Source organism: Pavona decussata, unplaced genomic scaffold (assembly GCF_977016875.1).
Source record: "Pavona decussata unplaced genomic scaffold, jaPavDecu1.1 SCAFFOLD_110, whole genome shotgun sequence".
Taxonomy (NCBI): domain Eukaryota; kingdom Metazoa; phylum Cnidaria; class Anthozoa; order Scleractinia; family Agariciidae; genus Pavona; species Pavona decussata.
In genome coordinates this window covers 565,554-591,276 of record NW_028145524.1, presented here as the reverse complement: position 1 = coordinate 591,276, position 25,723 = coordinate 565,554, and the positions used below count along the sequence as shown (strand labels likewise).

The window sequence follows — 25,723 nt, the reverse complement described above, 5'->3', positions numbered from 1 at the left end:
AGCCCTTGTCACTTTCGGCGCATAACAGAAAAAAGCGCGGTACAACAGAAGCAACGTGAGATGATTTAAAATACCAAATTTTCTACCTTAAGACATTTTCAAGTGGAAAACAGTATCAAGGTTGATTTGTATCCAGTTTTCCTTACTCGGTAAGTAGAGCAAAGAGGACACAAATCTTTGCATGATCGCGTACATGTAGATCCCAGATCGGAGCCTTTTGTAGATCGAGTGTTTGATTGTTCTTTTGCTCGGTTTCAGCGCTGTCAAATTAACTTCCCAACCAAAAACCGTCAAACTGAAGCATTTCTTCGGTGAAGAATTTCTCTTTGTGTATTTCTTACAGATTTTACAACGTGGTCTAGTTTGTTTCTTCTGGTTTGTTGAACTCTGCACACCAGGCAGCAAGAGGACGATTGAAATGGATTCTTCATGGAAGACAGTTATCATTTCGGTTTGTTTATTAATCACAACTAAGCTGTCGAGTGTTGAAGCCCGTAAGTACCCGGGATTGTTTTTATAAATGTATTGAGCAGACGTACAAGAAGAATTTAAGCAAAGTTAAGCTTATTCGTACATTGAAAGTCTGTTATTTTGCATGATTTCGGTCAAGCTTACGAATATTACGCTTGAAAGTTTAGATCGATTTCAAATGCATTCATGCATGAGTGATGCATGTTTAAAAAAGGATCACGTCCTTTTAGTCTGTTTCAGAATTTTTTTAATTTTGGGTTTGGTTTTGTAACGCACCACTCAGCAATTATGCCATCAATTACGCTCATCTAATCACTCCTAATTTGCTTTGTTCGCTTTCGAATTCAAGAGTTGAATTGATACATACGCATGCTGAATTAATACACATGTAAGCTTATATCCTGTGGTTCAAATTTATTCTTGGTTTACATTTTATCTTCCTATTGTTCTTGGGTTCTTGTTCCAGGGCACTAATTTTTTTTTATTTTGTGGCTTGTTGGAGATAGTCATTCATGCTTATTTCTGTTTTGACCTAAGCATTGGAAGTCATGAAAAACTAGCAAAATATGAACAATGCAATATTGTAGACTGCAGTGGAACCTCTCCTTACGGACACCTCTCTATTATGGACAGTTCTCTTCTCTAAAACGGACACTCTATAATACAGACACTTATTCCTGTTCCCTTGGTGTCCGTAATAGAGGTTTGACTGTACCTTAAAATCTTTGACTTTTGAGACTCTCCTCTCCCCTCCCCTCCCCCCCCCCCCACCCCCTTGCCACCTCAGACTTTCCAATGACCTCCAAGAGGGGGGGTGTGGATCATTTTAGAAGCATACTGCACAATATTCATTCAGTAACTGTTAGTAACAGTAAGATATTAATGGCAGGTAATTAACCTGTACATGTCAAGACTAGTACATCCTCTCATTGTATTAATATTATGATGTCTCTGTCAACACTATCATCACAGATTTCTCAGGACAAGGACATTCTTTAGAATACAATGTAACTGTGCTTATGCTATATAAGGGCAATTATATTCTTGGTGTAGAGGAGCTTATCGGTGGGAGTGTCCTGAACTAAATCATTACTGACACACAGTAACTGGCATTTTGGTTTCCATTACAAAGTGTTAGTCAGAAAGGTATCAGGCATCCCATTTTCAAAAAAAAAAAAAAAAAAAAAAGACAGCAAGAATTCACCATTTTGTAGACAATGATGACTTTTGGACACCCAATCTTCAATTTCCAGCCAATGTCTGTGATCAATTTCTACAAGATATCTTTTGCAAATATCTGCAGTAACCAATGCCATCATTGATTGTCGATAGATGCTTCACTGTCAGTTTTTTCGATGACAAATTTAAGGGCGGTGCCTCCTAATACAGAAGTCAAATGTGTTACTCTAGCTGAGTGTTCCTTTTGGATACCAATAGCCCTTGCAATGATTATGATCAATCTGCTTTTCCTGCATAGTTATAAACCACACAAAATTTTCCCCATATTGGTAGGCACAGCCCTTACAAAACAGACCATCCTAAGATTGCGCAGATCGCATGCACTGTAACAAAAGGAGACACCATTCATAAGTCAACTAAGTGGTTATTGATCAAATTTCACATCATTCTTGACTTTTTAGAAGTTGACTTGGGATCAGCACCCTCCTTTACTCTGAAACCCAAGGATATGACAGAGGTATTACATTCAACAGTGGTCTTTCAATGCAAAGCAACTGGAGTCCCAATGCCGACCATAAAATGGGTGAAATATACCGACAGTGGGGAGACTGAGATGAGGACGAATGGGAAATTCATAATAGGCTCTGTGTTCAGATATCTGTACATTTTGGGGATACTTTGGTCTGAGGAGGGGCGATATGGGTGTATAGCTCAGAATGAACATGGAAGAGTCGTAGCTGATGCGTATCTTACAGTGATAACAGGTAAAATATTTATTTGTTTATTTGTTTGTTTATTTATTTATTTATTTTTAGACAATATTTAATGGTATCAGCCTACGCCAAAGACGGAATCAACTGCCCCTAAATACCGTCTGCGAATAGGACATTTTCACTATGGCGTCATTTGACTACAGCTACTAGAATCCTTCAATTTTTTTGTTTTCTCGTGCTAATTAGAGCTATTGTTCTTTGCTGTCCACTGGAATTACAAAATTTGAAGTTGAAAAAGAAAACAAAATGAATTCTAATAGTTGTACGTCAAATGACGCCATCATGAAATTGGCCTATTAGCACCCAAATCCTTGTTCTTAATCTTGACCCCCAGTGGTATACCAGGATCTGAGTACACTCTGCAATTGGTCTTTTCACAAGGTCATTGTTCGATTGGTCTTGTTATAGCCAATTAGATTGAAGGTGCAGATTTCGAAAGTTACTTCCAGTATTCCTTTCCTTTGTTGGGGGTCTGAACAAGAATTTGGCAACCAATTCACAAACATTGTTTACCTGCTGTGCAGTTGATTCTGCGTCGCAGGCTAGGGATTACTTTGTCTCAGGAAAAAATAATGAGACAAAACTAACTTACTTTGAAATTCAACTGTATTGTATGGTTGCATGATGTTAACATTTATTATTTTTCTTTTATCTAGAAAGCCCTCCCTCTTGGCATATCAAACCACACAATGTGACATTGTACCATGGACAAAAATACACGCTACCCTGCAGAACACATGGCTATCCAGTACCATATCATATGTGGACAAAGAATGGCGTCATTATTACCGACACTGATATGGCGGCAGGGTTGAAAGACCTCATATTTACTGCAGCGAAGATAAGACACAGCGGGATGTACACATGCTCAGCATCAAATATTTATGGAACTATTTCTCAGTCAGTCTTTATCAAGGTGGTTGCAGGTACATGCATGGTTAATGCATACAATATTATGCAGTGGCATTACTCTCTAAGCCCTGGGCAATATCCCAATATCAACATATATAATATTCTCCTTACCATTATCAATATAATTCTTAGTTGGGAGAATTTGTTTGAACATCTACATTTTATCTAACTTTTAAATGGGTGATATCATTTCTTTTATTCTCATGACTTAGTTGTTTCATCAACTCCTTCCAGGAGACCGGGAGATTCGATGTCTCCCAGATAAACCAGGAGAATCGGCACATCTGTATACCTGCCAACTCTCACGCATTATGCGTGAGTCTCACGCCTGCGGACTAAAGACATTGATCTTACGCATCAAGGACAATTTTTCACGCCTGACTCACAAATCCGGACGAGTTGTTCTAAAAAATTTCATTTTATCTCAGATTTGTTATGTATTATTTCTTTGCTCCTTATAACAATCACTTAAACTTTCAAATGTCTACCATCCGTTTGAATTGTAAGTGTTCAAAGGTCGTCGGAATATCGTCATACATTTTCGGCAACGTTCGGAAGTCTTCGGAAAATCTTCGGAAGTGGCTCGGACGTTTTCGGAAATTCCGATCATGGCGAGACAAAAATCTCACGCAGTCTAACAGTCTAGTGGTATCAGCCCTACAATAAAGGGGTATAAATCTAACTCCAAATAAGAATGAGGGCCTCCAATATTATAGTCAACTTCCTTTATTGCGGACACCCCCGGGACCATAAGTTAGTGTCCTTAATAGCGAGAGTCCGTAATAGCGAGAATTTATTTGACTCAAACATCTGTAATTTATTTCTGCCGGGGGTTTAGTTGCTGTCCTTATTATTTAGGGTTTTCGTAATGGTAAGGTGTCTGCGAGGTGAGAGTTGACTGTAATGTAGTTTAAATTCTCTGAACATCTTAATGCTCTGAAGGTTGAGGCGACTCAGACAAGTGTTTATTTTAGTATCAGGTCAACTGAGCTGAACTAATTGACAATCGGGAGGCTCTACTATATACTCTTTTAGATAAACACTATCGAACAAGTACTAGCTGGAGACCTTGAGAAATGCTAAAAATGCACTTATACGGCGCAATGTCCATCTTTCATCCTTAACAATCTTACAATCCTATACTGATACCAGTCTCCCTTGCAGATGCTCTTTTGGCTCGCCTTACAGTTGGAGAGGAAAGATTGCGTGACGTGCCAAAAGAGCATCTGCGAGCGAGGCTAATAATGATACCAGTCTCCCTGTGGTTTCTGCAGTGAGGAATCAAACTGGTAAAATTAATTATAATAGAAACTACATCAGCTGGGTCATTGTTTGTCACTAAGTTAATATTCTTGCGTAGGTTCCTCCAAAGGTAAAAGATTCAAGGGGGACTGAGAAACTGAGTAGCTAGAATGAAAAGTGTTTTGCACATCAAATAATTTGCTCTGAAAATTCTAGTTAACAAAGTGAAAATTATATCTATAGCCATTTTCAATAAATTTACACATGCAGACCCCACCAGGATCAAATAAAAGTTCCACTCCACGTAGGGGAGAGGGGATGGCATAGTGGTCATGAGAGCACTCGCCTCCCACCATGCAGCCTGGTTTCAATTCCTGGGGGGCATATGTTGGTTGAGTTTGTTGTTGGTTCTCGTCCTTGCTCCAAGAGGTTTTTCTCCAAGTACTCTGGTTTTTCCCTCTCCTCAAAAGCCAATTACATTTCCAAACTTAATTCCAGTTCAATCTGGCCACTTTATCATGAGCCTCTGGCTTGGGAGATTGTGAAAGCACTCCCTGTGTTATTGACATTAAATAAAATAAAAACTTTTATTACTTTACTTTACTTTAAATTTACTGGCACATTTTGGTCATAAGCTTTATTTTGCTGATACATGTAATGTTACTTGTTTCATCAGATCCATCTATTGTCATTCACCCTGAGAATGCCTCAACAGTGCGCGGTGCATTGGTGACCTTGTCATGTGGGGTGGTTGGCAGTGAAAATTTGTTAAGTGTTAAATGGATGAAGAATGGTAAAGATTTAGCGAGTGGTTCTCTGATCTCCTTCACACAACAAACCTGGCAGAATGTAGAGATTTTTTCCTTGAAAATATTAAAAGTTAAAAGGCATCATCTAGGAAAATATTACTGTGTGGTGACCAATGCCAAAGGAAGTGTAACAAGCAGTGTGGCAAAGGTTTCTTTCACCCGTAAGTTGCTGGCTTCTTCTCTTTTACTTAATGTTATGTATAGAAATTAGAAGTTCTGCTAGTAACAAAGGATTGCCCTCTTGTTTCAATCTTAATTTCACTCCTTAACAAAAGACATCAAGAAATCCAAAAGTGCCGATTACCCTTTATGAGTCCCCTCAAGCCCAGTGTTAACTCTTCTTTATTACCTTCCCACTTGCTAGCTAGTAAGCCATCCTTAAGTCTGTAATAACAGCCCCACCCCACCCCCCCCACCCCAAAAAAATGCAGACAAAAGAAATGCAAAACCCCTTGGACCCTTGGATATGTTAATTATTGACTTCATGAAATTCCTTAACATACCTAAAGTTTTCTTCCACATTTGCAATTTGTAATATTAGCCAGTGCTGATCTCTTTTAAGCGCTAACTCTTCTAGTTTTATCAGAAATGTTATTTGTCTTCACCCCTACCCTGCCACGGTTGTACATGTAGATGAGAGAATCACCTTCGCAGGGGCTTGTTAGAATTTTGAACAGTTGAACAGGGTGGGAAAGAGGTTAGGGAAGTTTACTTGGATAGAGTGATGTTCTTTTATGGTAAAAGTCAGTCAAGATGTCGAAAGAAGTTGTGTGAAGCCGTATTCACACAGTCAATTTGCTACATATCCAACCCTTTAATAATGAAACCCCTGCCTTTGCCCACAGGGGGCTTAAGTTAACAACAATAGACAGCTGATATTACAGACTATGGTACGGTGGAGTTGGAGCACTTGTAGTCTTCTGTCCAGCATATTGTAAAATATAGAATGATTGCAGTGATGCCAACTCTCCCGCTTTTTTGCCTCATCTCCCGCTCTCCTGCTTTGGAACAGAAATCTCCCGGTTTCTACATCCACTATAAATATTGAATATTTAGTAAAAAATGAAGCTTAGTTCCTCCTTGTCTTTTTCTAACGTAATGAAATGTTTAAATTACATTGGATGCCCCCCCCCCCCATACTAACACCCAGAATATAGGCTTGATGGGACACCCCTCGGAGGCTCTTCGCCGTTGCTGACACGGTTCTGCTGGCTCCCCCTGAAGATTTGTAGACGTCTCCCGCTTTTTGTACTCCGGGGGTTGGCATGTATGTGATTGGATTGGATTTGTAGGCATGGACTGGAATTGTAAAACATGGACCAGCTGATCAATATGAAAACAAACAACAAACAGTAAGAAACTGAACACGTCAAACAATTATTGTGACTGTTCAGTTGTTTTACAAATCTAGTCCAGTCCATGTTTTATAATATGCCTTTCTGTTCCTCAAGGTTTAGCTACTCCACTGATAGTCAAAGTGCCTCAGCCAGTTGTAACCACTGCAGAAGGATCTGATGTGGAGTTAAAGTGCATTTTTATTGGAAGTCCAGCTCCAGAGGTAACATGGTACAAAGATGGAAGCAAACTCACTGGCGAGGGATTTAAAGTCGTCATAACTCTCAATAACAAATGTAAAGCTATTTTAAAATTAAGCAGTGTCATGCCATCTCTTGCTGGGAGTTACGTTTGCAATGGAAGTAGCATTGTTGGAAATGCTGAGGGAAATATCACATTGATTGTGAAAGGTAGCTATGAAGTTTTAATTTCACATTTTGAATTTATGTCATAACATTTCTTTATTATTTTGCCGTTAATAAGGCTGAGGATTTCTGTATTCCCTTTGCGAGTTTTCGCACTGTGGCAGTTACAAACATTACTATAAGAGATTGTTCAAGGAAAGTGTAGCTCACATGAAAAAAGTCCTCCAGCTGCATGCATGAACAAAAAACTAAGAGACACTTGACAGAAGAAGCCTAACCACCACTTCGCCCCTAATCAAAGTCAAAATAACCAAAAACGTGTTTTTGCTCGGAGCACCCAAGGTCTCAATATGTTTATCTGAGGTTGTGGGTTTCTTCTTTTGATTGACAGAATTCCAGACTCCTGCTAATTTGATTGATGTTGACACTTTGCATTCCCTTTAGTAGTCGTTTCCTTCAATCTGCATTATAGTAATTATGAAAGGACAGTGCCTCCTCTTCCTACTACACTTACCTTCTGCGTATCTTAGGATGGTCAGGGAATCTTGGGTTTCCTAAGGGTGGTGCCTACTAAAACAAAGTTTCTGGCACAGTTTATGAATTTACGGGAAAAGCAGATCTTAGGCAGAGAGAGAAAGATAGAGATCTGCAGGCTGTGCAAGTGAGTTTTACTTTCGGTGTTGTATCCCTGCAGAAGCTAGAAGAAGGCTTCCTTCTTCTGTCCATCAGTCTATAAATCAGCATGATGTTGATCGTGTTATCGAATGATGAGGTTGTGCTGCCTGTGTTCAGTCACCGAAGTTAATTTTACGCCGGTGAGGTCAAGGCAATTCATGCACCCCTGTCAGGGTGTAAATCTCATAGTTCCTATCAGAACCAGTTAAACGCAGGTAACGCCTCAATTGAGAGATCTGCTTTTCCCACCTTGTAATTATACACGTACTGTACAAAAATACCTTTAACTTAGGAAGCACTGTCCCTACGTCACGTTTTTTCAAATCCTTATAATTTGTTAATGCAGCAGTTAACAATTTATAACTTCATGGAGCTTTATATCTTTGATTACTTCAGGAGGAAGCTCCCCTAGCATCAAACCAACGAACCAACTTAAAGTAGCCAAAAAAGACTCCAAAGTCAACTTACGGTTTGTTGTCATGGCAGCAGCGCTGCCAGGTGTAACGTGGTACAAGGATGGTGAACAGTTACAAAACGTGACCTCCATTACAAGGCTTTCAAATGGAACATACCTCGCTGAGCTCACAATCTCATCTGTTCAGTACAGTGACGAGGGATTTTACACATGCGTAGTGCAAAACCAGTTTGGCATCAGCTCTGGAAATGTGACTCTAACAGTCAAAGGTTAGTCTGAAGATTGGCAGAATCTTTGACGTTAAAAGTTATTAAAACTGAATTTGGTTGACTTTATTCTAGTATGAGAATAAATTGGAACGGCCTCTAGATTTCTCATCCTCGTTTTCGGTAAATCTGCAAACTTTTGCTCGCAAATGGTAGTTCATGTATGAAGCTTTTTGTGTTCCAGTAACTCTGGAAGAGAATTTTAGTAATCGTAAGTTGCGTTTTCTTATTGTGGAATACAGCCAGTTGATAGAATATACCCCTTAAGTTAAGGGGTATATTCTATATTATTTATATTCTATTCGGCTTAACCTATCTAGACTGGGGAAGGGGGTGGATTCTGCCCTCACCGACTTTGATTGTTTAATACTTGCGCAAACGACGCTAAACTTCGTGGCTTTTGCTGCGAGATTGCTCTGTAGATACGTCAGTGGTTGTATTGATGAAAAAGGGACTTGGATGAGTTCCGGAGGCTCTGTCAACTTTTGTTCCAAATTTGTTGGTGTTGAAGCCTATTTTCCGTTTAACAGGACATTACTTTTGGGACTCAAATGAAAAAACGGCTCTGTCAAAATAACACATTACTGTTGCCATTGCCATTACTATTCAGGAAGTCCTGAAGCACCAACTAATATTACAGTCAAGCGTGCATCCCTTCACACCGTGGTAGTCTCCTGGGTCCCGGGGTTCAATGGAGGAGCAGATTGTAGATTCACTGTGCTGTTTAAGGAAAGTGGTACAAGTGCTTGGACGTCTGCTGCTGAGAGGATTAATGCTACAAGTACAGAGTTGACTAACAATGAAGGCTGGGACGGTTTATTTGTGTTCAGAGTAGCAGCTGTCAATCAATTTGGTTCTAGTGAATACAGCGAAAAGTCAGTTGAATTAAAAGGTATGTAGATGGTGTGTTTTTTTGGTTTAAACAGGAAATTCCGGTTTAAAAGGGACCAGGGGCCCGTTTCTCGAAAGTCCCGTTAACTTACCGGGCCCGATAAGTATATTTTAAAATGTTTTTTCGCCGATTACAAAGTGATTACAGACATGGTAATAGGCCAATGTTTTCATAGAATTATAGGATTGTGAAATTTAGTATTCAAAGCTAACAAAAATTGACTTCTGTTAAGAAACATTTATCACCAGACACTTATCGGGCCCGATAAGTTACCGGGACTTTCGAGAAACAGGTCCCTGGCCTGGCCATTCTCACCTTCAGTTGTCAATCAACCTTCAGAGCGTAAACAACTGACAAGCAACTTCCGTCTTGAAGTCCGCAAAAGCGAAAGAGCGTATTTTTTTTACAAGGGATTTTTCATCAGAAGCCCAAATTTCATTCCTTTGCAGTTCTAGAATTTTAGGCCTGGTAAATAAATGAGATTAATGTATATTTTCAGTAAGTGACAGCCATACTTCGGAATAGAGGAAATTCCCGTTCGACTCCTGTTTAACAGAACTCGGATTTCTGTTTTCGGAGTATGCCTTTGTCACTGACTGAAAACATACATCATTCTCATTTATTTGCCAGGCTTAAAAATATGCCATACATTTATTCCATTGCCAATACAGTCAACTCTCTTTACTGCGGACACCCTCGGGACCGAGAGTTAAGGACTTAATAGCGAGAGTCCGTAATAACAGGAATTTATTTCAGACAAACTTCGGTGATATATTTTTGCCGGGGATTTAGCTGCTGTCCGTATTATCGGGGTAGCGAAGTGTCCGCAAGGCGAGAGTTGACTGTATGTAATTTGGAAATAAATGAGCTACAGCCAACACGAGACTCCCACGAGTCTCCTGTAGCTCAGTGGTAGAGCATCCCAACTAGTAATCGGTAGGTCTTAGGTTCGACTCCTAATAGGAGCACTCGGATTTTTTCTCCGAATATGCCTGTGTCGTTTACTGAATAATACATCATTCTGTATGTAATTTGTTCCCCTCTTTCTCAGGAAAAAATAACAGCCCACAACAACATGCGGACGACAAGCCATCAACAGGGGCGATGGTGGGTGGAGTCATTGGAGGTCTGCTGTTTGTTGCTTTGATCATCATTGTGGTACTGCTTTTGCGACGTCAAAAGAAGAAGAAGAAGGCTCCACCCAGACAGCTTCCCGCTGTGGTATATACTGTTGTGGTAAGTACATTTTTACTACTGAGGAAGTCCTCAATATCGAAGCGCAAAATAAGTGCATCTTTGTAGTATGAGGAGAGCAGAGATTTAAATTGATTCAGAGTTACATGTTCATATCTTAACTTCAGGGGAAGAGCGTTCCAGGTTCTAGAAGTTCTTACAAAAAAAGAGTGCTGATAAGTAGAAGTGCGGCATTTCTTTGGTCTGAAAGATTTTGCATTGCTAGCGCTTGCTCTAGTAACCCTTGTGGGAACAATGCGTTCAGGGAGCACGTCATGTGATACACAAACAATGCCATTGGTGGCTTTATATGGTTTTCGGTCTCTCAAGGACCAAGTGAACTGTCCGTAATAGAGAGGTGTCCGTTAGGAGAGGTTTCACTGTAGGTGAAACTGCCCCTTTAATGTTACAGTCATTAGGCACAGATTACGACTAGCTAGTGGGAATAACCTACTTCAATCAAATCGTGTCATTACTTCACATCACTGACATTCTGCTCTTGATAAAGTGCCATTTCTTTTCCCAGGATGAACAAAACAACACTTACGATAAAACCTACGTGGATGCCACAGGGACATCACAGGAGAGGTGTGACACGTACTCTTATGTCAGCATCAGACCCGATGCCGCCGCAGCCATGGCGGCTGGGGGCGGTGAATACGCCTCCATCCACCGGCCGAAGCAGTGGGAGGTACCGAAGAGGAATGTGCGCCTGGACAAGACTCTAGGCTCGGGTCACTTTGGTACAGTCATGAAGGGGTTCCTGAAGAGTAAACAGGGCACTCAAGTTGTTGCGGTTAAGATGCTCAAAGGTTAGTATGGCTACTAAATGGTGTCTTTGATATTAAGGAAGGCGCCTTCTTTTGTTACTGCGCATACGTTCTGCGCACCTCGGGATGGTACGAGAAACTGGGGTTTACTATAGACGGCACCTACTAATACAGGGATATTTTTGCGCGGTTTAAAGGGGCAGTCTCATGGGAGATCGATGGGAGATATCATGATTTTCGGCCAAAATTCACTAAAATTAAACTTTGAACACTGTGTTAATTAATTTCTCAATCGCTAATTTAAAGTAATGTTAATAGTGATTCTAAGACGAAAGGTTGAACCAAAGTATCGTACAACCGGCGATTTTCAGTGCGTAACAACAGCGAAATTTGAAAACGTCCGCCATACGTTTTCAAATTTGAACCCCTCTCCATCTTGATCATCTGCCGGCGAAAATATCCGTGGATAGTGTCTTCATTCTGATAGTCCTTTAATGGAATTTTGTCATTATATCTTGGCTGCTATCAACCGAATAGCGTTTTTCCGATGTTTAATGTGTAACTAAAAATAGCTTGATACTGTCCCTTTAAAACTAATCGGGAAAAGCACATCTTAGCAAGGGTTATTGGTATGCAAAAAGAAAATTGGAGGTAAACATGCATTTTTTAGGGGGAATTAAGATTCAATTTGGAAAAAAACGCCATACATTGCTTTGTATTTTACAGCTTTTTAGAATTATTGTTGCTGAGTTATCTCTTTAAAAATGCACCGCTAGCCCCATTGTTCTTTTTGGATTCTAGTAGCCCATGGTGAGATCTACTATTCCCGCATAGTCATAAACTGTGCAAACCTACTGTTGTATTAGGAAGCACTGCCCTTAAGCAGTTCATTTAACTTGAATGTTTTTTTTTTCCTGTGTTTGTGTTTTGCTTGTAACTGTTTCCACCATGCATTAGGTTTTTTTTATTCGATCGTGGTCAGCATAGTAGCAACATTTTTTTTTTGTAAATGACGTAAGTTCTCTTGATAAGCACTTGATGCTCTTGGAGCAAATTTAATTTCGTTGAATAAACGATCATTAAATTGTTTAAATGAAAAAATTCCATATGATAATTGAAACCAAGTCAAGAATTACTTCACTTCAATACATCATCTTTTTTGGCAGAAAACGCAGATCAACAGCAGAAGAAAGAGTTTCTAGCCGAGCTTGATCTGATGAAGACCATGGCACCTCATCCTAACATAGTAGGTCTGGTGGGTTGCTGTACCAAGTCAGGTCAGTAAATGGTTAAAGCGGTTAGTTTCTATGGAAACTGCGGCGCTACGTCGGTGGGGAGTTAAAAGGAATGTTTGGTTTATCAAAAGAGTTGATTACTTAAGGTAATTTGGCCACCGTAAAGAGAATTGGGTGCTGAGGTTTCGAGCGTTAGCCCTTCGTCTAACGCTCGAAACCTCAGCATTCGAATCTCTTTACGGTGGCCAATTTAACTTTAGTTATCAACTCTGTTGATTAACCAAACATTCAGGCCCCAGTTGTTCAAAGAGTGGATAACTTTATCCAGCGGATAAGTCGCTATCCAGCGGAGAAAATGTTTTGGTTGGAGTACATTTTATCCGCTGGATAACGATTTATCCACTGGGTAGAGTTATCCGCTCTTTGAACAACCGAGGCTAGGTCGGTAAATAACTTAACGGTATCATTTACGTTGTATCAATTGACGTCAAAGACAAGTTTGACTAATATGCCAGGTAAAATGATTTGCTGCAGCATGTTAAATATTGACAAATGGACATTGACACAAAAATCACTTCTTTTATTAGTGAAGCTTTCGTTTGAATTTATCAAACTTAGGATTTCACCCACGCATCATGGTTCACCTTGTACGGCAAAGTCTGTAAAAAAACACTACTGCATGAGAGCGTCGATTTGATTGGTCACACTTGAGTATTGGACAGTGAGTGGGTGGTGTTGCTGGTTGAATGTGGTTTAACGACACTCAGTTGAAAACCTCCCTAAACAAATCAGAACTTGAAGCAACCAAAAAATGCAAATGGTATCAAGCGCCAAACGCGACCGCATGTGCTTTAGCAAAGTCACGTGTAGTTTTTTGTATTGTTGGCGATTGGTTACAAAATTATTCCACGAGAACGCGTTGTACATAGGGTGAGTAGCGAATAACGAGGTGCCTAGCACCGAGTTGGCTATAACCAACAAGCGTGAGTAGAATAATCGTTTTATTAAAATCAATCAAGAAATATTGCTAGACCTTGCTGACTTCGCTTTGCAAGAACAACCAGAAGACAATTCAATGGTCGCTATTTCCCGGGCATGGTATAATGGCTCATATACCATGGCCGCTAAGGCAATCAAATGCTTGGAATTGCATTATACAATGATCCTGTTTTTAATAACTAGCATTAGTCACCTCTGAGGCTTGACACAACTTTGTTTAATGCTAAATGGAAAATCCTCGTTTCAGCAGACCAGCCTTTCATCATTGTTGAGTTCTGCTCTATGGGAAACTTGAGAGATTTTCTCCGTTCCAGTCACGGCAGTGTTGTGTATGCAAACATGGCGGGAAACAGTCTGACTTTAACTTGCCGTGATCTTCTGTCATTCGCTTGGCAGTGCGCGCGTGGAATGAGCTACCTGTCAAGCCAAAAAGTAAGTTGTTGTTGTGGTTTATTCCCAAGAGTAACAATTTGAAGTTGACCAAAATACACAATTTCACGGCAAGAACCCTCATAGAAAGAAATTCATTGTCAACTCATTTCTTCGCAATTTGTAGTTATAATACGATGAACTAGACTGGGAGTAGTCGCGCGTGCGAGCGGCTACTCGCGTCTTTGCCGCTCGCGCTTCGAATATCTTGCGTTCTTTCTCGTGGATTCTCGAGTTAAAGAGAGACTGCTCACAGAGGAGGTCTGGAGCCGATGTAACGAATTTTAATGGGAGGACTGGAATTGAGAATCTTAAAATTGTTCTTGGCACTTGATCTGAAGCTCCGAAAATTTTGGACTTCATCACTTTCCCCAGACCTTGTGGTTTCTCTGTTCCAGGGTCACACTGTCTGATTTCATGGGAATTATTACGGTGGATGTTGTTGGTTTTGAGTAAAGTCGTCAAAAACAGTCATTAAAAACAATTTAATATGAATCTTTTATTCGCCATGTAAAATGTGTAACTTAATTTTGACCCCAAAGAAGCGCAATAGATGAGAGAGTTGCCTGCGATTGCGTCTGACAAAGTATGGAGCTATAAACACTGCAGCAAAGGGCTGTAAACTGTTTTCTGTTTGTTTGTTTGTTTGTTTGTTTGTTTTCATCCAGACTTACTAATACCTTGTTTATTCTTGCTTCTAGCTTGTTCATAGGGACTTGGCTGCTAGAAACATTTTGGTGGACAAGGGTAACGTGTGCAAGATTGCAGACTTTGGTTTGGCCCGAGATATCTATGAAAAGAAACAATATCTAAAGCTGGGAGAGGTAAGTGGATTTCACATCAGGCGTACAATTCAGGTTATCTTATTTTTCATCAACAACACCTTAACGCCTTACAAGGGAGTTGAATGAGGCCTTGAAATATTGTATTTTACTAACATGAACATTGTAATGGGATTTCTGTAACAATTGTATATAAACAAGCTAAACAGGGTCTCCAAGCCCCAAACTCCATATTAAAAAACTAATTGAGGCCTAGAGCATACTAACCCTCTTTGTTATATACCAGTACAACAGTGACCTGTACTTGTGATCTGTGCAATGTGACCTGTGAAAAAGACCTGTCCCATTACAACCAAGTTACACTTGAACTTAAGTTTGAACACGATTTTGTTGCTTCAAAATAGGTTTAACTTTTTGTATGTTTTCCAGGCAGAGTTGCCTCTTCGTTGGATGGCGGTAGAATCAATATTTCAGGGAATTACTACCACCGAAAGTGATATGTAAGTAAAGCTGTGCAAGTTGAATTTAGTTTTGTCATGCATTACGTTTACGTTTTTATGTTTGTTTTCTTGCAGATGGTCATATGGCATTCTTTTATGGGAGATCGTCACATTAGGTAAAAACATATCCTTATTATTCTCATTATGCAAATGATACAAATTGCCGAGTCAAATTATTTTTAATTAGTATACATTACTTTTAGAAAAGAGAACTGCAAATTTCTCATCCGCGATCTACAGCACGCAAGCAATTTAGACCCGGTTCAGAACTTGAACTTCAAACGAGACGAGTCGAAGCTATAATCTAGTCTGATCTGTTGTAATACTTTCCCCTGCGTCTTCCTCCAGTGCCCGGAGGGGTTGGGGGGGGGGGGGGGGGAGTATACTCAACAAAGTTTTATACGGGAAGGCTCCGCCCCGAGGTCCAAACCCCTACCGTTTTATATGCCTTCCATAGAAAATGGCACCCCTTCACATACCCACAGTAGAAAAACCCCATCTCTTTTCGATTAAACTGTTTGAGATATTTTAAAAGGCCCTTTTAAATACTGTAATATCAGTTTTCCCTATCATTTCCCATACCTCAAACTCATGAAATCCCTGCCATTTTATATACCTCCAGCCTGTAAAAGATACCTTTTTCTGGCGGAGCTTCCCCGTATAGTCCATTATAGGGAGTTCCCCCCCCCCCCCCACCCCCCCTTTAGCTCCAACACCAAACACGGTTTGGGTCAACATTGTAGCGAAGGGGAAAGCCGTACAGGTATATTGCCATCTTTAGACGTGGACTGCAGTCTTATATTTTCTTCACCAAATGACGGAAGTGGTTAGGAATTATAAGACAGTCAGCCAAGTGGGTGTTAAATTTTAAGTAGAAAAGTTGTTGAATTAAGTTGTTACTGAAAAATAGCAACGTTATGAGGTAAGTTGTAATGCTAAATGTTTCTGATTTTTATTTCAGGGGCTAATCCATACCCAGGAATGAGTAGAGATGATTTGATCGATCAGCTTCGTGGTGGTTACAGGATGCCGAAACCGCCCTTCTGTTCCGATGAACTGTAAGTTTTCAACACACATTTGAACATCCATGAACTGTTACCTGCCTGAAATTGATCATTACAAGTTAAACTGAGAAACGTTCTTCTACAGAACTCTTTATTGAGTTAAGTTCTAAATTAAATTGATAGTCGAATTGTATTTGGATAGCTGCTGCATGGTGAACTAGCATCCCAACCAGGGGGATGAGGGGGGGGGGGGGGTAGTAATACTCCTAGTTACTTCATGCTGGTTATCCTGTGATGGACTAGCATCCCATCCAGGGGGGAGTAGTAATACTCTTAGTCACTTCATGCTGGCTATCCTGTGATCACTTAGCATCACATCATGTTACGAAAGGCTGCACCGATCAGCTACCTAGATGGGACAGGGCCTACTACGAGTAGCTCTTATTAATGTTATCCTTCCCTCTTTGCTGCAGATATGCCATTATGTGGCAGTGTTGGCAGAAGGAACCGGAATCCAGACCCACATTCTTGGAGTTAGGAAAAACCCTCCATAGACTCATGACAGCACAGACGGTAAATACACGATGTGTTGAATTTTGTGCACGCAATCTCCGAAGACATTGTTGAAAACTCAATTTAAATAAGTGAATGACTACTAAAGCTGGGATATGTCTTCATTTTCAGCTCTCTATTGATCTGGGCAATTATGACCGAAGCTACATCAATGCCCGAGAAGAAGAGTAGCGAGCCTGGCATGAACGCGACGAAGTACAGAAAACACTATCGTGACTTAAGCGCCTGTACGCTTAGGGTCATCAACGTCATCACCGGAAGACCTCGTGCACGAGGCTTTAAACTCTTTCATCACCATGTAAAGTTTGTGTTATTGACAGTTCCGTATAAGTGATAAGAATGTTTGTCAGGAGTGGCGGATAAGCTCACTGCCAACAACAACCTGGACGACTGATCTTAGCCAGGGCTCTGACCTACGACCTTTTTAACATGGTTGGCCCAACCAGACGAATGAATCTCCCACCAGCATAGTTCTGAAGGAGACTTACGGCCCTTCATTGATGATGATGATGATGATGGCCTCATGGGGAAATGAATAGGCCTTTTCCGAGTTGCTCGTTACGAAAGCGAGGCTAAGTGCAAAGCGTTTCATAAGTAAGTAACCTTTATTTAAGTGTCAAGATTCATTCTAGTGAAAATTAGTTTTGTTTACATATGAATGAAAACTAATTTTCATAGTAAAAGCTATGCAACAAGCCTCGCTTCCTTAATGAGGTTCAAAACAGCTCAATCACTCGCAAAGTCCGAGAGAAAGCCGTGCACGAACTATGCTGATGTTGATAACTAACAACAATTTGTTGAGTTGTTAGGCAGAACGACGGCGCTGCTGGGAAGAAACCGTCCTCACTTTTGAAACAAAATGTATAGTTGTCAAATAAATAAAGACTTAACATGACGAGCTCTGCAAAAACGGCATCATGAAAATGATCAGTTTGACTGGGTTGTATGGAGAATGAATGATGGGTTTATTTTTCTTTTTCTTTTCTTACTTCAAAGTTACATTGAAACATCCACCCGTGAAAATATTTGTCATGTTGCGGGGACAACCAAATAGACCAGATAATTCCAAGAATAAAAGAAAGCAATTGTCTAGAGTTTTGTGACTAATGTAAGTTTGATAGCGTGAATATTTTATTAGGATTTGATGGCTTGCAGAGATCACCTTTGTAAATATTGTTTAACTTTATTTTGAAATAAAATTTAAGATTTCGCTTTTTAAGCATTTATGACTCATGTTCTCTACTGAAAAAGGTTTGTCCCGTGTAGGGGTGGTGTAGGTGGGAGGGGGTGGGGGCTGTTAGGTAGAAGTTATATAACCTGTTTGCAAGTTATAAAGCTGGTTTCCAGGTCCTTATGGGCACTTCGGGCTCGCCCTTGGGAGGAAGAGTAAGCCTGTGGTTTAGGTAATTTGTGCACTGCACTTCACTACACTACACTACACTGTACCATACCATATCATACTATACTATACTGTACAAAAACACTATACAAACTATTACGTCTTCTCTTTTATTCAGATATTTTTTTATGAGTTTCGGAGAGCTTTTGAATCAGGTAAAGGAAAGTTAATGGTGTCAAGAGATGAGTGAGAGAAGTGGTACTGTCGTGGTACTTTCATCTTCGGAACATTCAACAAGTTTATGATAATATGTCTTCGCTTGTCATCCAATCAACTTTATCGTCTTCAAACGCCCTGAAGTGAAAGTTGAACACAGGATAAGTTTGACCTGCGGTATTCCACAGAAAATTATCGTTTTGCCTTCCATCTCTTATCCATTTGATAGATGACACATCATCACAGTTATGAACACAACTTTAGCAGTTGAGAAAAGAAAGCTGTATCATCCGGGATATCGAGCCAACTGGGAGCTGGTCATTTTTTTTTTCTTGAGCTCGTAATATATCCGTGGAGATAGATTAGTGAAGTAAATGCATGAAATGCCGTATATGTGAACTGTGTTGCAAAATTGGATTGATGGCTTATCGTACTATTGATTGCCGAATAGCACCAACAAAGATCAGTCCTCATCACTGACGTCACAGTCTGCTAAAATAACCGCTGACACAACAGTTCTGAGTCGCACTGCTCTTAGCTCAAATTCGCAGTTAAAGGTATTTTATGAGGTCCAAAGTGAGTCAATAGAGATGAAAAAACGCATCGTCGTAGGTATTACAATATTTATCAAAGATCAACCGAAGACCTTCGAAGTGCAAGAACAATCACCCGAACATTCCCGAAGATTACCCGAACTAGTATGAAAATGACGCATAAAACCTACCTATTGTAGTACATGCTGCTTGTAACTGAGAAAAGTTTGTCGTTCTCATCAATCTCGTTTCTTTTCTGCTGTCCTGGTGGGATGGAGTAACCTCTCTTGTCATCATGGAACCACGTCACGCATGCGTATATGATCACCATTAAAACCAGCAATCCTATGATTCCTAGCGCCACTCCTAAAGCCCTTCTATTCGTTACTTGATAGAGAAGCAAGGTTTTGCTGTTGGTATCTAAAATATTAATTAAAAAGGTCCGTGGTGTCTTTGGTCTAAGATAAGTGATAAAGAGAAGGAAGGAACCGGACCTTTGCAGCTAACGGTCACATGGTACAGAATCCGCCAAGCGGGGGAGAGCAAGTTGAGTGCGCGGCCACTGGGACATCCAAAACAAAACGAACTTCATCAGGTCATGCAAACTTGAATTTTCGTTGTTTCGGATGTCCCAGTGCGCAACTTGCTCTCCAGCAAGGTGGATTTTGTATCATGTGACCGTTAGCTGCAAAGGACCCATTCTAACACGTATTCATTGTGACTTGCATCTACACCTACACTGCTAGTTGGCAAACGTTGCTCATCTCGCCAAGTGTTCACTTACAGTGCGACGAACTCAACCGGGGCCACCGAAAAAAACCGACACTTTCTCGTTTTTGGTTGGTTTACCATCTACCAAAGCCAGGCTCCTTTGTTGTAAACCGCCGTGACCTGTGATTGGCTGATCATTGTTGGCTAGCCCCGGTTGAGTTCGTTGCGCTGTAACTTTGATCAAGCTGTAAGTTACAGTTTCAAAGTAAGATGAGGGTCATCAACGATCAAAAAAATGACAAAAATAATTCTGTAACCGGTCAACCTCGTTCCTAGGGTCTCTCCTCTTCACGTCGAGGTTGTGTAACAGTAAGCTAAAAAAAGGTTATAAAAGGTCTTACTTCATATACTTGTAAGGCACGACCCAAGCTGCACACCTTTAACTTTTATACTGTTAAAATAAAGGCAGTCTGCCTGTGCGGTTAACTCATTTATAAGGGAACTTAAGCACAGACGTTTTTTGAGGCACGAACGGCAACCAGAAATTGAATGTTTCCCTTCTTGGAGCGTTTTCACGCCATTGCGTTTGTAACGTCAAGCCACAGTCATCAACAAGAACTTTCCTGTCCGTGGTAAAAACCAAAACCACGCCAATAAAGGAAATATGCGACTTCCGGTTGCCGTTCGTTGCTCACGAACGTCTGTGCTTAAGCTCCCTAATATTAAATCGCGCCTACCTGAAGAGTTGGTACCCGCTGACCAGAACACAAGTGCCCTGCTTTCGGTCTGTTTATACTTGTTGTGCAGAGTAACATTCAGTAAATACTGGCTGCAGGGCTGTAGATGCTCGAACTTGTAAAAACCAAGGTACGGAGAAATATTACTAACCACGTGACTCCAGTTACTGGAATTTAGCAGTCGGAGACCGAGGCTGACAAGAGCGAAAGTGAATACGCCATGATCTGTGAGACGCCACGTGATCTGGACAGACAGGTAAGACCTGTTTTGGGCAATCACGCTTGACAATATTGGATTAGGCTCAGCTGTAATTAGAAGAAGACAACTTCTTTATATGAATATGTTATATCGACATTTGTTACGTCTAGAGATATCGATACGACGTCCTTTCAGTGTGCATATATCGATACCCTCACACTAATCTCGATATTTTGGCAGATAAAGATATCTATACTTCACATATTAAGATATCGAAACCTTCACGCGTAAAAATAGTGATGATGAGGATTTGCTAACAATTTTTGTCGATCCTACTAAATGTTGAACTAGGTGAAATTTGTTGGTAAATAGTCGCATCATCCTTGGAAGTCATTGGTTGTTTTGGTAAACTTTGCGGAAAGTCACTAGTTTGCAAAAGACAAACGTTAGAATGAGATTTGTTTAGTAAGTAAATTATGATCATCCGGGTGAGTGTTGTCCTGAGAGGGCCTGTTTGAGGTGACATTGACAGACGTTTCGACAACCTGAGAGAAAGTCATCATCGGAGTCAAATAAATCGTCAGTAAATCATTATAGTTAATCCTACCTTTCGTCACGATGACAGTGATGAATCTTGAAATATTTTTATTCTTGGACGTAACTACGCACTCATACAGTCCTTCATCTCTGCTATGTTCCACCCCAGGGATGCCAAGTTCATCCTTTTGGACAACGTGTCGACTGTCATTGGAAATTACAAGGCCTTCTTTGTGCCAGGATAAAGAAGCGGTAAGTGGTGACGCTGTACAGTAGCTACATCGAAGTATTAGTTGCCCGCCTTCGTGTACTGTTATTAAATTGGGCGAGGTTTTGTTCTTGATGAAAGCGATATCTCCTAAAGAATAAATCAACACACGACAAACTGTAAATGATTTGAACCCACGCGTCATGTCATAGGTACGTAAATTATGATCATCCGGGTGAGTGTAGTCCTGAGAAGGACTGTTTGGGGTAACGTTGACTGACGTTTCAACCAACAAAAGGGAGATTGAAACACACCAATCACTTTTTACAGCTTCACAGCCAATAATATCACGGCTGACTGACAAACGACCAATAACATTTCGACTTCGTTGACCAATCAGGTCAAAAACCAGAGACATTTATACCATCCACTGACGTTCCACAATAAACTTGACTCTGAAGATGACTTCCGCTCAGGATGATCATAATTTACCTACTTATGACACAAACAAATTAAATATTAAATAATCTTATAGCATACAATATTGGGGGCTATGTCCCTTCCTTCGATCCGACACGCTCACAGACTTGTTAGTTGTTAAGGAATATTTAACGTGTTGGTATAACAGCGAAGCAATCGTAACTCTAAAGGGAAATTCAGACGATTCAAGTGGCCTCCTAATGCCAAGGTTTCCACTTCCCAGTTTGTAACTATGCGGGAATAGCAGATCTTAGCAAGGAGCTATTGAAATTCAAAACTAAAATTGGAGGGGTAACCACACATTTTTAAGAGATACTTAAGCAACATTAAATCTAAAAAGTCTTAAAATACATAACAATTATATATGGCATTTTTCCAAAATTGAAGCTTAATGGTCTCTGGAAAATGCGTGGTTACATCCAATTTTCTTTTTGGATTTGAATAACCCTTGCTAAGATCTTCTTTTCCCGCATAGTCTTAAACCGCACAAAATACCGTTGAATTAGTAGGCACTGTCCTTAATTAAGAATTAGAGTTTCCTGCACCATCCCGAGATACGCAGAAGGTATGCGTAGGAGTTTAACAAGCTTTTGAGGCTTCTATGCTAACTTATCGCCACGTGAAGGCGCGCATATTATTAAAACAACCTGGTTGGATGCAGTTTAGTAAAGCCATGGATTCTTAAGTTCCCGCTTATTACAAAAAACAAACGTTTCCAAACCTGTGCGGTTAGTAGAGTTCCCACATGGTCGTGTATTTTCAGAGAATATTGTAGCAATTCTCCCTTCAACTGACACAGAAGCAGTATTATGGGACACAGTTCTTTGCATCATAGCGGGCTGCATAGCGTAAGATGCAGTTGGTGATGGCTGAAGGCGGTGAGTGACAGGAGACAGGGTAGGACGAGTTGAAGGTACAAACACTTGGGAAGTGTTCGAGACATGTTCACCTCTAAAACTTGCTGTCAAACGAAAACAATGAAAACAAACGTTAATTATATGTTTTGACACTTCCGTTATAACTTTATTTTCTTTATTGAATACTTTAGAAATTTCCTATTTACCTCACGAAGCGCGCGCAAATACAATTTGTTTTGATTGGCTATTTTGAAAATCGCGCACGTGATTGGACAGTTTCTACATTTCAAATTACGGCGCAATATTGTTTTCTACGACGCGCAAGCAAAATATAGAGAGGTTATACTTGGAAGTTGAAGCTCGGTTGTCTGGAGATGTTTTGGAAACTTTAATTCGGACTTTCTGGACTCTGGGGAAAACGAGGAAGAAAATTTTTTTATGTTTGGGATATCGTCGGAACACTATACGTGGTAAAAGAAGGACATGACTAAACGTGTTAATATATAACTAGTGATAATCAAAGATTAGGGAGTACGTTCGACGTCACCAGGCTCTCTTTCCTTTGCCAAGTTGCTGATAATGTCATCCGCCCCTGCAAAATTTGCGGGGGATGCCAGATACGCGTCCCAAGATCCATGCATTCAATCAACGTTGTCCCGTAAACCCTCGACTCCAATCTGCATTAGGAGTGCGTTCTTTCTACGTCGAACGCAATTATAAAACCCTTGGACAAGGCACAGAAGAGAAATGAAAGTCATAGCAGGTTGTATTAAAGGCTGCATATTACCTTTTACGTTCAATACGCCCGTTGCACTCAAGAGAATGTCCCCATTATCTCCTCGAATGACACACATATAATTTCCACTGTCATTGACTGTGATGTTGGCAATTTCCAATTTCGTTCCTGATTTAAACAGCTTGTACTTATTTCTGTTAACTCCAGAGGCAAAAGTTCCATTTTCAGCTAAGAGTATAACGGAAACGTTATTTTGAAACGACCAGGTGATTTTTAGCGACAAGGTTCCTTTTGTGTCTTGGCAGAGAAATGTCGCTTTGGATCTTTCAGAAACGAGTGAAGAGCCATGCACAAACTGAAGGCTTCCTAGAATTGGTTTAACGAAATAAATGTTATTAGCTCTTTTCTCTTCTCTTTTCTCTTTTCAATACGTTACGAACTTATAAATCGCTATCCAGTGGATAAAATGTACCCCAATAGACGCATTTTATCCGCAGGTTAAGGACTTATCCAAGGGACTTAACAACTGGCGCCAGATATTTCATTCACAGTTTACAATTCACGGCGTTCAAATGCGCACATTCAAGAAAAAGGATTTTTTTGAAACATAATTTAGAAAAATGTTGCATTTGAGGAAACATTCTGGGTGAACTTTTGCTACAAAAGTTTCGTCGCTTGTCGATCTTTTAAACTTCGAATTTTCAGAAAAAGGTAAGCTTTTAGACAATAACACAAGTCAAATAGTTGAAAATGAAAATCTTCAAATGAAATGAAAAATATCTACAAATGAAAATCTACAGTTACTTCTCATTAGTAAATCCCTTCAGTGCCATGTAAATTGTAGCCGAGTTCCGAGCCCCTAAGAGAAACAACTACAAGACAGACGTTATACTAAACGTTGACAAGCAGATCCGGCATCCGTTTGATTTTTCAAGCTAAAAATCAAAATAGGATCTCACCTTGAACGGAGTAAGTCGAAAGAGAAACAACAAAGCTACTGAGAACAAAAAAGTAGAAGGTCTTCATTCCAAAGCCATCGTTAACAAAGAATATTTCTAGCAACGGCACCAAACACAGACCCGTTAATAAACGTTTCGTATCGCGGCAACGACAAGTATTTGTTTACGACATCAATTTGTTTGTTACGTTGCGCACGTGAAGTTTTAAATTCGCGCGCGCTATTCTATCGTTCCCAGGATCTAGCATGCTTCATCTTACCCATGTATCCGCTCCGCCTTTGTGGTCTTTGTGGAGCTTGGGTGTATAAAAAACCTTAACTCACTCGAAAAGGAACACTTGTTTTCAATTTGCGCGAAAAATCCGGAACTTTTTTGGTTAAAAGCTGAAATATCCTGCTTCTGACACCATGTGATGTTTAACGCACACAAGCACCATGTTGGACTCAGCTCATTTCTTCGAAGCACCCAACCTCGTTCCCAGGGTCTCTCTTCTTCCCGCCCCAGCGAGAGAGAGAGAGACCCTGGTTGGAGCTGGTCACGTGACAGCACACGACAAACTTCTCCCCAGTCGGGGTACACTCGCTCAATTATTTTATTTGCAAGAGCCGATCAGAGATTTTCAAGCGGGTGCGATTTAAGCAAGTGAAATGCGAGAGATTTGGCGCAGTTTCATGCCGTCTGCAAAAATCGTATATTAAGTACAATCTAGGGAATTTCAAACGGTCAATGAAGCAGAGGTTTATAAATTCTACAACTTGAACCGGAGTTATTTATCTACACTAGTTGGAACTGATTCCATGAATTCTCCCGGAAATAGCATTTATTCAAGCTTTAAATAAACTGCGGTAATAAGTACATCTTTTGCTCTATATATTATAACAGCATTATAATTTATCACTCACAAGAAAATACCGATACATTCTTCTTGTTAATAGTAGTCTGTTTATTTACATGTAATTCGCGAAGCACAATATTGAATATTTATTTGGTCACCGATTTCCTGTGATTAAATACACTGTAAATACATTGTTTTCGATCACAATCAGCGCTCTGAGCTCAATATTTTTCGTTTAACTACGTCTTAAAGTCAAGAACGTAGGGAATAAACTAAGATGAAAAGTACCTTTGAATTATATTCACACGCGGCTTGCTTCAGTCCGTTGGTATTTCTGGACACTTCGCCTGCTTACATTCTATTGCCAAAAATTCTTGGTGTTCCACTCGGCAATATTAAAATTGACCTTCTTTCCCATTCCACCCCATTTGGAGCTCTGTTAAAAGGCGTAAAGCCAGCGATACTTCTGTTCTAATCACCATGCCTGTTTAGGTTTTGACTCAAGCGTCCCCCATCG

At 40.2% G+C, this 25,723-nt stretch overlaps 2 protein-coding genes across 3 annotated transcripts; one reads left to right on the top strand and one right to left on the bottom strand.

Annotated features, from left to right (window-relative positions):
* LOC146470836 (fibroblast growth factor receptor 2-like) lies at positions 1-18,081 on the top strand. 2 transcript variants are annotated; one of them, XM_085121560.1, is made up of 18 exons: positions 1-149; positions 344-494; positions 2,112-2,414; positions 3,080-3,349; positions 5,254-5,547; positions 6,838-7,131; positions 8,158-8,445; positions 9,053-9,334; positions 10,386-10,570; positions 11,094-11,379; positions 12,504-12,614; positions 13,822-14,003; positions 14,702-14,824; positions 15,212-15,282; positions 15,358-15,398; positions 16,244-16,340; positions 16,760-16,859; positions 16,971-18,081. In XM_085121560.1, exons 2-18 carry the CDS (start codon positions 419-421, stop codon positions 17,028-17,030), a joined length of 3,063 nt encoding a protein of 1,020 aa, XP_084977686.1. In that variant the 5' UTR covers positions 1-149; positions 344-418; the 3' UTR covers positions 17,031-18,081. The 2 variants fall into 2 exon arrangements, with proteins under 2 accessions (XP_084977686.1, XP_084977685.1); XM_085121559.1 differs by having other exon boundaries at positions 13,819-14,003.
* A 273-nt stretch (positions 18,082-18,354) lies between these two features.
* Positions 18,355-24,497, bottom strand: LOC146470835 (uncharacterized). Its single transcript, XM_085121519.1, has 7 exons — positions 24,372-24,497; positions 23,464-23,778; positions 22,541-22,780; positions 21,202-21,489; positions 20,396-20,701; positions 19,139-19,367; positions 18,355-18,552 (listed from the first exon to the last, which is right to left on the bottom strand). The coding sequence occupies exons 1-7, from the start codon at positions 24,436-24,438 to the stop codon at positions 18,498-18,500; spliced, it is 1,500 nt and encodes a 499-aa protein (XP_084977645.1). The 5' UTR covers positions 24,439-24,497; the 3' UTR covers positions 18,355-18,497.
* Between the last annotated feature and the right edge of the window lie 1,226 nt (positions 24,498-25,723).

Coding starts and splice junctions, on each gene's coding strand:
- LOC146470835 (XM_085121519.1), bottom strand. CDS start 24,438: ATGAAGACCTTCTACTTTTTTGTTCTCAGTAGCTTTGTTGTTTCTCTT. Junction 22,781..23,463: donor GGGCGTATTGAACGTAAAAG/GTAATATGCAGC, acceptor TTCGTTTGACAG/CAAGTTTTAGAGGTGAACAT. Junction 20,702..21,201: donor CACTGTCATCGTGACGAAAG/GTAGGATTAACT, acceptor TTCTAATTACAG/CTGAGCCTAATCCAATATTG.
- LOC146470836 (XM_085121559.1), top strand. CDS start 419: ATGGATTCTTCATGGAAGACAGTTATCATTTCGGTTTGTTTATTAATC. Junction 10,571..11,093: donor CTGTGGTATATACTGTTGTG/GTAAGTACATTT, acceptor TTCTTTTCCCAG/GATGAACAAAACAACACTTA. Junction 16,341..16,759: donor CCCTTCTGTTCCGATGAACT/GTAAGTTTTCAA, acceptor TCTTTGCTGCAG/ATATGCCATTATGTGGCAGT.